At 39.0% G+C, this 13,059-nt stretch overlaps 1 protein-coding gene across 1 annotated transcript in view; it reads left to right on the forward strand.

Moving 5' to 3' along the window:
• The window catches only part of NTN1 (netrin 1), a 137,046-nt gene that overhangs the window by 64,732 nt on the left and 59,255 nt on the right, over window positions 1–13,059 (forward strand). Inside the window, exon 2 of the mRNA XM_070735923.1 lies at window positions 10,803–10,991. Coding sequence (XP_070592024.1) covers window positions 10,803–10,991 — 189 coding nt within the window. The remainder of the gene's footprint in view (window positions 1–10,802; window positions 10,992–13,059) is intronic.

Consider the following 13,059-nt stretch of genomic DNA (forward strand, 5'->3'; position numbering starts at 1 on the left):
AATTGTGGGATTTCCCAGCTCCTTTTGTTGAAAGGACCTCCCTTTACTTGCTTTGAAGAGAGGCCAGAAACATAGCTAATTCCATGGTGTAATGGGTAGCTCTCTCGACTTTGAATTTAGCGATTGGGGTTCAAATCCCGGTGGAACCACCTTTTTTTTAAAAAAAATTATTTTTTTAAAAAAATTATTATTATTATTATCATCATCATCATCATAACTATTTATTAATTATTTCCATGGGCACATCGGGAAGGTTCCCTTTTGCCCCCCAAGAGCTGGAGGGTCTTTTTAATGCTTTCTTTTTTTCCCACTAAGAAAGGATTAAAAGGACCCAAACCCCTTTTATTATATAAAGAAGCATGATGATGATAATGATGATGATGATACTAATAATACTAATACTACTACTACTACTACTACTACTAAATAAATAAAAATTAAAAATCTTTTTAAAAAGGTGGTTCCACCGGGATTTGAAATTTGATCACTAGATTCAAAGTCGAGAGAGCTAACCATTACACCATGGAATTAGCTAAATTTCTGGCCTCTCTTCAAAGCAAGTAAAGGGAGGTCAGGAAGAAGTATACATGATGTCAAACCTCCGCCCCCGGAATTCCATTGTGGGGTTTCCCAGCTGCTTTTGCTTGCAGCACGGCAAGCAAAAGGAGGTGGGGAATGCCATGATGGGATTCCCCACTCTCCTCCCGGGTGGTGGCGTTTTGTGTTGTTTGAGGGAATGTCGAACCCGAACCCCGAACTTCGGCATGGATTTCAAAATAAACTTGAGTTCGGCATACCGAATGGCAAAATTCGGTACGGACCCGAATTGTGAGAGTTCGGTTCGCCCAACACTACACATGAGGCTTCACAATGGTTTTTTTCCCCTTCTCGGAGCTGGAGTGGGCGTGGCCTGTGTGTGACACATTCAGCCTGTTTGAAATCCTTGCAAGATTCAGCCACAGAGTCTCTGGTTGGCTTGAAAAACTTTCACTTAAATCACCTTCAGCCTCCATCTTTAAGGTATCAGTAAAAAATGAAAAGCTATCTTAGGCATTTTGATAATGGAAATAATTGGAAAATAAAGGCCAGTGAGATTAACACAGTTTTCAGAACTTCTACAACTCTATTTACATAACCACATCGCTTAACACATTTTCCAGTTAGATACAATAACTTAGTTCCCCAATCTCCATCAATCTTTTAAAGAAAGTCCAGTTCATCATTCATCAGTTTTGTCAATTCTGAGTCTTTCTAATCTGTGTCCCTTTCAGCCTTCTCCAACAAGCCTGCACTTTTCAGACCACATCCCCTCTTCTTCAGATTTGCCAGTTACAAACTAGATAACAATCCTATGTATTGTTTTTCTGTTCAAAAGTGGAAATAAAAACATAACACAGTGACTATTTCCACTAGGAAAATACAGTGGTACCTCGTGATATGAACCCCTCTCCATACGAACAATCTGAGATACGAACCCGGGGTTCGGAAATGTTTTGCCTCTTCTTCCGAACTTTTTCTGTCTTATGAATCTACTGCTCGAATGCCGAACCCGGAAGTTCGGCGCCCGGCTGTTGCTTTTTTAAACATCCTGGGGGCTTCTCGGCGTCCTCCCGAACCCGAACGCCAAACCCGAACTTTTGCCGAACTTCCGGGTTCGGCATTTGGGAGGCCGCTGAGAAGCCCCGCCGTCTGGCTGTCGCCTTTTGAAACAGCTAGAAACAGCCTTTTGCAACGTGGCCAGCCAGAAAGGACGTCTTTGTGACGTCAAAGCTCCACCCATGGAATTCCCTATAGGGATTTCCCATCTCCTTTCCATTCTCCCGACTGGCCCGACAGCTCCATGGCTCTTTTGAAAAGCTAACAGCCAGGCGTCGGGGCTTCTCAGCGTCCTCCTGAACCCGAACGCTGACCTCGAACTTTGGCCAAACTTCCGGGTTCGGCATTCAGGAGAACGCTGAGAAGCCACCCGGCTGTTTCAAAAGGTGACAGCCAGGCAGCGGGGCTTCTCGGTGGCCACCCGAACCCGAACTTTTTGCCAAACTTCCGGGTTCAGCATTTTGAGAATGCTGAGAAGCGCCCAGCTGTTTGAAAAGGTGACAGCCAGCCGGGCGGCGGCGGTTTTTTGCATTTTTTTTCCTTGCATGGATTAATTCATTTTACATTGTTTCCTATGGGAAACAATGTTTCATCTTACGAACTTTTCGCCTTATGAACCTCCTCTGGGAACCAATTAAGTTCGTAAGACAAGGTATTACTGTATTAAGAAAAACCATGGGAATCTTATATCAAAATAGATTAATGACCTAGAGACTGTAAAATGATATTCTGAGCCACGTGATGTTTCATATCATTACTTCTCATAAGTAATTAAGAGAAAAGAAGGACCCCAGCTTAAAAATAACCGCTGGTTCAGCGATAATGCAGTTACATATTTCAGTCATCTTGGTGTCGTAGTGTACTTGGTTTTATGATGACAAATAATCTATTATTTCACTTTGGAATTGTTTGGAAAGCATATAATAATAAATATAACATAGAATTAACCTATATTCAGTGGCATGCAGAACAGCTAATTTATTTTTGCATTGCACCTCCAGTGAATGGAATCATTTGCTTAAAAGACTCTGGATCTGGGTAACATTGCACTGACATACTCCTCCCTAAATTTACTTAATGGGTTCTCATTAACATGTGAGACATTGCAAGCATTCTCTCTCAACTGCAAAATACAAAGCTGCAGACAATCTGTATTCACTATCTGTCTGAAGTGGAATGAAATGAGCTGAGGAATTGCTCTGTATGTGGGTGTAGCTGGGTAGATTTTTTTTTTTTTTACAAATTGGTTGAATTTCCATGGAATGAAATATGGATCTTTGTGTTTGCATTAATAGGTGCAAACACAACTCTCTCTTAGTACATGCTCTTAGTGTATTACTTGAATTCTCAAGAGGCTGAACCCACCTCATGAATGATTCTGAACATAAGGATCCAAGCACTAATTCTTTAATTTTAAATTTCAAGGTCGGGAATAAGGTGGCAGCATGATGCAATTGCATTTTTGAAAAGCATGCAGGTGTGTTTGTGTGTGAATATTTTTTTTCATTTGAAAACTTGAGATCCTATTCCCAGAGGTTCTCTTTTCATTCTAATGGTGGCAGTGGGGGAGAATGAATATTTCTGCTTTCTCTTATATAGAGATAATAGTAGATGAAATGAAATTCTCAGACCCAAGGCTTGTTGACAGACAAGTTATATGTCATTGGGTTTACTGTGACTCCTGAACCTGGACTCCTTAGTATCCTGGATAAGCAAGAACAAATAATTATTTATAGTAATTTTACCTATCTAAAGCACAGTCTGGCTTGCCATTGAAATTTTAAGGAAAGATTTTCTGGCAGAAAAAAAATCAGGAACAGCCATAAATCAACAGATTTAAGGTTCCACATTTAGGCAAGAAAAACAAAATGCACAGCTACAGTATATGTGGTACATTGCTCAACAGTAGTAACTGTGAGAGGGATCTTGGGGTCCTAGTGGACAACCATTTAAATATGAGCCAGCAGTGTGCAGCAGCTACCAAAATAGCCAACACAGTTCTAGGTGCATTAACAGAGGAATAGAATCAAGATCACATGAAATGTTAATACCCCTTATGAGGCCTTGATAAGGCCACCCTCGGAATATTTATTTATTTTGTCCAATACACAATAATACACAATGAATGCCCTTCATGGCATCGGACCAGAATATCTCCGAGACCGTCTCCTGCCGCACGAATCCCAGCGACCGATTAGGTCCCACAGAGTGGGCCTTCTCCGGGTCCCGTCAACTAAACAATGTCGGTTGGCGGGCCCCAGGGGAAGAGCCTTCTCTGTGGCGGCACCGACTCTCTGGAACCAACTCCCCCCGGAGATTAGAACTGCCCCTACTCTTCCTGCCTTCCGTAAACTCCTTAAAACCCACCTTTGCCGTCAGGCATGGAGGAACTGAAACATCTCCCCTGGGCACGTTTAATTTATGCATGGTATGTCTGTGTGTGTGACTGTTAGCATATGGGGTTTTTTAAATATTTAAATATTTTAAATTGTCTGATTGCTTATGATTTGTTTTTTTACATGTTGTGAGCCGCCCCGAGTCTTCGGAGAGGGGCGGCATACAAATCTAAGTAATAAATAAATAAATAAATAAATAGAGGATATAGGAGAGAAGAAATACGAGATATAGGAGAGACTTTTTGCATGCATGCAAAAAGTATGTTGAAACTCTAGAAAAGGTGCAAAGAAGAGCAACAAGGATGATTAGGGGACTGGAGGCTAAAACATATGAAGAATGGTTGCAAGAACTGGGCATGGCTAGTTTAATGAAAAGAAGGACCAGGGGAGACATGATAGCAGTGTTCCAATATCTCAGGAAGAAGATAGGAGTTAACCTATTCTCCAAAGCATCTGAGAGTAGAACAAGAAGCAATAGATGGAAGCTGAACAGGGAGAGAAGCAACTTAGAACTAAGGAGAAATTTCCTGACAGTTAGAACAATTAATCAGTGGTATAGCTTGCCTCCAGAAGTTGTGAATGCTCCAACACTGGAAGTTTTTAAGAAGAGGTTGGATAACCATCTGTCTGAAGTTGTGTAGGTTTCCTGCCTAAGAGGAGGTTGGACTGGAAAACCTCCAAGGTCCTTTCCAACTCTGTTGTTATTGTTATTAGATTCATTAGCTACAGTTTCATTTCTGTAGGTGTGTGTAATACATGTGCTGTATTCGTTAAGGCATTGGACCAAGATCAGGGAGACCTAGGTTCAAGAACACCTTTCAGCTATGACGTTCAGGGAATACTCTGAGTCTGGACCATAATTCTTTCTTAGCAGCCTAATCTACCTCACATGGGTGTTGTTAAAGGGAAAAATTGGAGAAGGGAGTGTTATGAATGATGCCTTGAAAGGCAGCATATAAATCCTAATAAATAAAATGGGGGCTGCACATTCACGGTGCCAAGTGCAGTACAAAAAGCTGCTGAGGGCTCAAAGTATGAATGCTGTTGTTCAAATTATTTCATGTCTTAGTGCACTCATAAACCCTGGTGCTAAACTCGTACTTTATCTATTTCTTCCTGATGCGGGCTATAGGAAAAGTCGAAGGGTCTGCCATCTTTCTATCTTACAGATCAGTTTAGATTTCAGTGCACTCCTGTTTCTTTACCTTTCTAACAATGGATTCCTATTATGAATGAACTATTTTTTTCCCCTTCAAAATATGAGTCGCATTATAACTTGCCTCATATCTTACAACATCACGCATATAAGAAGCCCATTGCTGGATTGAATACAGTTGCCTTAAAACTGTCAAGGTTTCCCAAAGTAAATACACTGCTCAAAAAAATAAAGGGAACACTCAAATAACACATCCTGAATCTGAATGAATGAAATATTCTCATTGAATACTTTGTTCTGTACAAAGTTGAATGAGCTGACAATATGTGAAACTGATTGTCAATCAGTGCTGCTTCCTAAGTGGACAGTTTGATTAAACAGACGTTTGATTTACTTGGAGTTTTATTGTGTTGTTTAAGTGTTCCCTTTATTTTTTGAGCAGTGTATAGGAAAAGGACTTATCAGATGAAACTGAAGCAATCAGCAAGCAAGGTTGTGCATTTCAACAGAAGAAGTTTTATTATGAGTCCTTTGCCCTTCTGCTTTTATAAGTGCTTATAGAACTACAAAGATAAGCAAGTAATTTCTTTTCCTTGTGGGATAGAAAACTCTCATCTGTAGCTGATTCACACAGTGTGATCCAGCACCTCTTGCATGAGGCAAGGGGAGCCTATGCATGAGGAAAACACACACAAAAGTTAAGCGTAGAGGAGTTGCCCCAGCACAGTGAACGGCTGGCCTTTTTTCCTGCTATAATCAGCCACAGAAGATGCCTGTGGAAAAGCATAAAACCCACATAATGGTTTTCATTGTTCCCCAGTCTCCCTGCCTCCTGAGACTCCCGCCCCATGCACACACTTTCACAGCGGGAGAATCAGCCCCCTGAATGAGCCTTATCCTCCCCCACCCCAAAACCCCACCTTGGAAACTGAGGATCAAGCATCTCAGGCCAAGCTACATCACAGCAGCACAAATACTTGGTTTTGCTCTGTTGGGTAGAAACAAGCAGCCAGACCTGCCAACTATTCCCTGGAGCCAGCTCTGCCTCTGAGGAGAACCTAGGCCTCCCCAAGAGCTGTAGTCTGTCAAGCTTCTGTTAGCATGTTGGCACATCAAGCAGCTGATTCATGGGGCATCGGGAGGAGGACCTGGTAAGTGCCCCCGCCAAAAAAACTCACACTGTGTGCAGTTTCTCCTGCAGGAAACCCATCCGATAGAAAGTTATAGCTCTGTTGCTTCCACTGAATGGGGGGGGGGAGTACACACCCATTTTTTGGTGATGAGGATTGTCTTGTTTGTTTCCTACAACATGTTTTCTGAGTTCAATAACAAAGGCAGACAAAGACATCCTTCAGTTTCTTCCCCTGAGGACTATCCTGCCACTTATTCATTCATAATACTTAACTTCTCTGTTTAGAATGAGGTGGGAGGGGGGGTTATCTTCCAAGGCTTGAGTTTTGCACCAATGTAGATGACTTTGTTAAATTGCCACTCCTTGAAACCTTGAAAAATTAAAAGTTCATCTCATTCTACATAAGGAAGTTAAAGGTAAAGATTTCCCACACATGCATGTACTGTACATTCATTCTTCTATAAGAATTGGCTATTTTCTGGGATTCATTGGCATCCTTCAGTCTCAAAAGACTATGGTACCATGCTCTGGAAAGAGTCCCTAAAATGCCATATGCAAAGCTGGAGTAACCTCTCCAGAGCACGAGGCCTGGGTAGGTTAGTATGGAGGATAGACTGCTACCATAGCAGCAGATCCCCTTTCTCCACATCTTTGAAATAATCCAATGGAATGGCAATACGATTGTTTCCAGCTATGTTGCAGGAGTTATAAGAATGTGGCTGTACACAGTCACAAACTGCTTCTGGATCCGGATCTGGATCTTGCCTCTGGGAAAAAAATTAAAGTTTTGTATATTATGATTTATAAAATATAGACTGTACAGCTAATAAGAAGCTATCCCAGGAATAGTTTATATCCTAGGAATATCAATCAGGGATTTTATGATTCTTCTGAATTAGCTCACATCATTTATTGATATGTTCATATGGTCCAAAATAAGATTTATATTTATATTTATATATTTATTTATTTATAGTAAGTTCGGTCTGAAGGCTTTCAACTTGCAGATATATTGACTTACATCCTTATGTAGCGGAGATAAATGAGACAATATTATTATTATTATTATTATTATTATTATTATTATTATTATTATTATTAATTAGATTTGTATGCCACCCTTCTATGAAAACTCGGGGTGGCTCACATTAGGAATACATTGCAAGAAAATAGACATTTTATGGAGTTTGTGCAAGTAGTATAATCATAGACAGAGCCAGTTTGATATAAAGGTTAAAGCACCACAATGGAAACCAGAAAACTTTGAGTTATACTCCCACCTATACAACAAAGCCTTACCTCAGTATCTCTCAACACTAAAAAGGCAACAAGGACAAACCACTTCTAAAAAATCTTGCCATGAAAAACTTCAGGGAATAATTGACTAAATATGATGGATAGTCCCCATCACTTTTTAATCTCTGAAAATCAGATAGTTGCAGGCATTAAGTAATCAGTAGATTTTAATTGCTATTCTCTGACTTAGTTATAACCATGCTATACATGTGTTGATAAAGGAAAATTTCCACAAAAACAGACCAAGGACAACTCCCCCCCCACATGCTAAATAGGATAGATTATAAGTCTGAATGACATGGTGACAAGGACCCATAGGGAGCAGAGTTAGGGGTCTTCTGCCAGGTAGCAAGAATTCCCCTTTGTTCAGAGAATGATAAAACAGAAATGATAGGAAGCTGCCTTTCTCTAAATCACACTATGCCCACTTAGTTCTGCCAATGATGCTGGGAGGGGGAGGGCAGGAAAAATGTTGATAGAGGAACAGTAATGCTGCAGAAAAATTGACATTTGATTGATTGATTGATGACATGCCATTAAGTCATTTTTTTTACTCCTCTTGTGACTCTTGCCAGCCATGTAATACAGATGACAATGACATTTATTTCAGATTTATTGCTGGTGAATTTTAGCAGCTTCCTGATATTTTAGATAAATTATTCCAGACCCATCTTCAAATATTAAGTATCAAGGGTTAGACCTTTCCATGCATAGTATTTTACCATATTAGTTCTTGCAAGGTCATTAGGATTGAGGAATAAGATGGCTTCAGGACCTACAACTCCAGCTTGTCTTCCTTTATATGATGTGTGTGTGTGTGTGTGTGTGTGTGTGTGTGTGTGTGTGTGTGTACATATGCATACATACACATACACACATACATATATGTTCAAGTTTAGAAGAAAAACTATTTATCCTAACACAGGATTTAACTGCTAAAGAACAAGGTCAACTTCACATTCCATTTTCTCCCCTGATATGAATAGCAGACATTTCAAACTCCTCCTGACCATCCATCAGCCTTTAATCTGTACTCCTTTTTCTCATTAAATGTATTAGCATCACTCCTTTATTTTTGGATGTAGATGAATGGGTAAAGGTTGAAAGTATTTCTCATTAAGGCCATTTCCCCTATTGGGTAGCATTAAGCTTAAAAGGCTAAAACAGTTACTGTATTGCCAGTGAATTCTGGCTAAGTGCCAGCTCAGTCCAAGGACAGGATATTTAGAAACTGTGCTTTCCAGAAAGATAAAAACATTAGTTTCCATTCCATCCTTCTCTGGATGAAATTAGAGCTTGCAGTCTCAAAGAATATATTTTGTATGTATGAAAAAGATATGCAAAATATCCAATATTTCTTTAAAGAGCTTTGTTTCTGTAAACAAGTGCATGAAGAAAAGTGGAACATGCAGTAAATAGCAATATGTGTCTGCTCTGGATCAAAAATAGTTAAGATGTGTTGTAATGTGTGATAGGACAATGGTGGCAGAACCCTAGACACAACAAAACCCCAGTGACTTGGCACAGTAAAATAGCTCCTTAATGGTTACTTTGGTGATAAAACTGTTGCTGCCCTCAAAACTAGACCAGGATTAGAAATGGGGGAGTGAAGGGAGGAGGGAACCAGGGACATGCAGATCCTTTGGTATTCTATGCAAGTTGGATAATTGGCTATGTTGGAAACAGCTGTAAATAAATAAAAAAAAAGGATCTAACATACTGTAGTTGAAGTCAACAGCTTTAGAACAAATAAAAGCAGGGGAAAACTGGGAGGAATGTTAACATTAACACCAAGAGAATAACTAACAGCCAGTAGTGAGTAAGAGGCATGCTCTCAGAACTATTAGAACTAGATGCAGTTCTAATAAAGATATGACCTCTTTTTTGCATGAAGAAGTCTTCTGATACCCTGAAAGTGTAGATTTCTGAAGAAGTTTCAGTTGATAGCTGACAGTTGAAGAAAAGCTTGCAATGAAGACTTCAGGAGTAACTGCTCTTAAATGAATGTGCTGAATATCCCTCTGGTTCCCCCCCCCTCTGCCCCAAAATCTCCCTGTTATTTTATGTAAGTTAATTTGTTATAATGTATTTGCTTAAAATATAAACTTAGAACAGTGGTTCCCAACCTTTTTTTGGTCATGCCCCACCTAAGCATCTCAAAAATCCTGAGGCCCATGACATATAATTCTTATTATTCAAAAAGTGAACTACTCATGCAGAGGAAGCCTAAAAGGCGATTAACTAGGTTTAAACAAGGTTCCAATTGTCCCCATTAAAAATGAAATTGCCCCCCTGTGGGACATGGGCTCCACATTGGGAACCTGAAAACTTTGAGTTGTACTCCCACCCATACAACAAAGCCTTACCTCAGTGTCTCTCAGCACTAGAAAAGAAACAAGGACAAACCACTTCTAAAAAATCTTGCCATGAAAAACTTCAGGGACTAACTGACTAAATATGATGGATAGTCCCCATCAATTTTTAATCTCTGAAAATCAGATAGTTGCAGGCATTAAGTAATCAGTAGATCTTAATTGCTATTCTGTGGCTTAGTTATAGCCATTGGGAATCAAAGACTTAGAACAAAATTATGGTTTTATGTGTTACACTGGGGTTTATAGAAATGGATTCTGGTTCTTCATAGAATTTACAAAGGAACACTCTAAACAGAATTTCAGAAACAGAAATTTCAGATATAGCTGGTGACAGAATTGAATTATATCGGCAGGAATTAATTTAAAAAATATGTTACAAGTTTGGAACAAATAATTAATAATACCAGTTATCAAAAACAATAAGTAAATGTCATGCTGGCAGCATGAACTAAATCTAAGGAAACCAGAATGGATTTGAAAGTTTCACTGTTCCAAAGCAGATTAATAAACCATATATCAAAGCCACATAATTATGAGTCAGGGATTCGTTCAATCTGCAACATATTTGCAAAGGCCACTTTAGGAAACTTTTTAGTGTTATTTTTCTTGATAGTTTTTAGAGAATGCAAGAAAAGACTAACATTCTGATTAAAGTCTTACTGAAGTATCTTCCCAGGCAGAAGCTGATACACCATGTTATAGATTGTGGGTGAGCAGGAATTTTGGGCTTGTTGCTATTTTATACATATTTGCTGATAATATGTTTAGACAGTATAACATTTCATGCCAAATTTATCAGTATCTGAGAACTACCAAAACTTTACCACTCTATTTTCCTTCCTTCCTTCCAGCTTGTAACTGCAACCTGCATGCCAGAAGGTGTCGTTTTAATATGGAACTCTACAAATTATCTGGTCGCAAGAGTGGGGGTGTTTGCCTTAATTGCCGACACAACACAGCTGGTCGTCACTGCCACTATTGTAAAGAAGGCTACTATCGGGATATGACCAAACCCATCACACACAGGAAAGCATGCAAAGGTATGTATATCATAAGACCAATGCCCAATAGAAAGAAACTGAAGGATTACTCCTATCTTTTATCATTTGTGAGATCTACAAATGTTTTTCTTCCTGCAGCTACCTTATTGGTTGATTATTTGGGCATCCATCTCAACCTTCTCATTTTTTAATTTACAACAATGTACTCATCCATTCTACCTGCCTTATTTTTATGCATAATTGAATATTTGGGAACATGGAAGTGGAAGCAAAGTGGAACCTTAAGGTCCTCCCTCACTTTTCCCCAAGCTTTTTTCTTGGGGAGGGGGGATTGGTTACTGTCTCATTTCATTTATTGAGCTATAGGATAATTGGAAAGACTGGCTTTTCTCTTCTAGGGGAAGTATGTGATGTACGAACTTGTGCAATCCTTTTTAGACTACTCCTTTACTTTCCTCTTTTTTTTCCCCAATTGGTCATTTCTCAGTGAGATGGTTCAAAAAATAAAAAGTCAAAACAAACAAACAAATCAGTGTTTAGAAGATACAAAATTTAGCAACATGAGAGAACAAGCTGTGAAAAGGATTGCTAGAGAAAAAGAGGTCTGGGCAATTTAATCCTGGAAGTGCCACTTGGCTGGACCATGACCTGTGTCCAAGAAACTGTAAAGCTCTCAGGACTTAAAACAAAAAGATCAGAAGTCTGTTTTGTTCAACTTGTCCCAGCTTATCAGCCTTCTTTCCTCTTCTTTCCCCCTTCAAACACACAAGCACAGACAAACATATATAAATGTTGAATGGCTTGGAGCAGCTATTCAGAACATGTGTGACTTGTCAAATAAAAACAAAAGACATGGAAAAAGGGACCTCAGACCCTGAAAGAAGAAAGACAAAGGTGTGAATGGATTGTTGAGGTTATTCAGATCAGCAAATGGGCCTCTTACATCAAAAACAGAAGATTGCCTTCCCTCCCCTTTGCACAGGTGTGCATACCAGCAAACAGTAAGGTTCATTCACTAGGCTTAGTAATTGAGAGGACAAAGGCTGTTCTGCCAGTATACACAGAAATCTACATACATGCGGAGAAATATTAAATCATTAATATAAAATTTTGTTATCTGAAAAAAAAAAGCCACAGTTTAAACCATTCAATGCAGATTGTGGAGAAACATCAACAAAGCATTTAAAATCAGGGAGTAATTTGATGTAAGAACCTAATAGTTCAGTGCCCTTGTAACTTCACTAAACACTGGCTAAATGAATGATTGTAAGTTGAATGCTGCCAGTACCACAGACTTAATTCATATCTGATGAAAGAAAAACACTGTAGACTTTCAAAATTATTGCATCAGTACAAACAAACAAGCAAACAAACAAAAAACGTATGGTAATTCACTGTCCATTCACCAAATTTCTTAGTGCCAGCATGCTTAATAACTAGATATTAAGCATCCAGTGTGAATTTTTGGAAGAATAAATTATCAGATGTAGCATGTATTATAGGCAAGAAAATAACCACTTGAACTTGACTAACTATGAAATAATGAATATCTGCCTAGGCCTGAAATTGCCTTTAAATCCTGTACTAGGCAGAAGGATAGGTTAGATCAGGGTTTCTAAACTTTTTGCCATCACATTTCCCTTTAGTATACAGTGTTCCCTCAATTTTCGCAAGGGATGCGTTCCGAGACCACCCGCGAAAGTCGAATTTCCGCAAAGTAGAGATGCAGAAGTAAATACACTATTTTTGGCTATAAACAGCATCACAAGCCTTCCCTTAACACTTTAAACCCCTAAATTACCATTTCCCATTCCCTTAGCAACCATTTAGATTATTACACACCATGTTTATTTATTAAAATTTATTTTTTTAAAAAAATTATTAAAGGAGGATGAAAGTTTGGTGATGACATATGACGTCATCGGGCGGGAAAACTGTGGTATAGGGGGAAAAACCACAAAGTATTTTTTAATTAATATTTTTGAAAAACCATGGTGTAGACTTTTCACAAAGTTTGAACCCGCGAAAATCTGTATTCTTAATATACATGCATCCCTTAACAACTCACATACCTTGAACACAATGCAATGAGACATTGAGAAAGCTG

This window comes from Erythrolamprus reginae, chromosome 2 (assembly GCF_031021105.1).
Source record: "Erythrolamprus reginae isolate rEryReg1 chromosome 2, rEryReg1.hap1, whole genome shotgun sequence".
In the NCBI taxonomy this organism is placed as follows: Eukaryota; Metazoa; Chordata; class Lepidosauria; order Squamata; family Dipsadidae; genus Erythrolamprus; species Erythrolamprus reginae.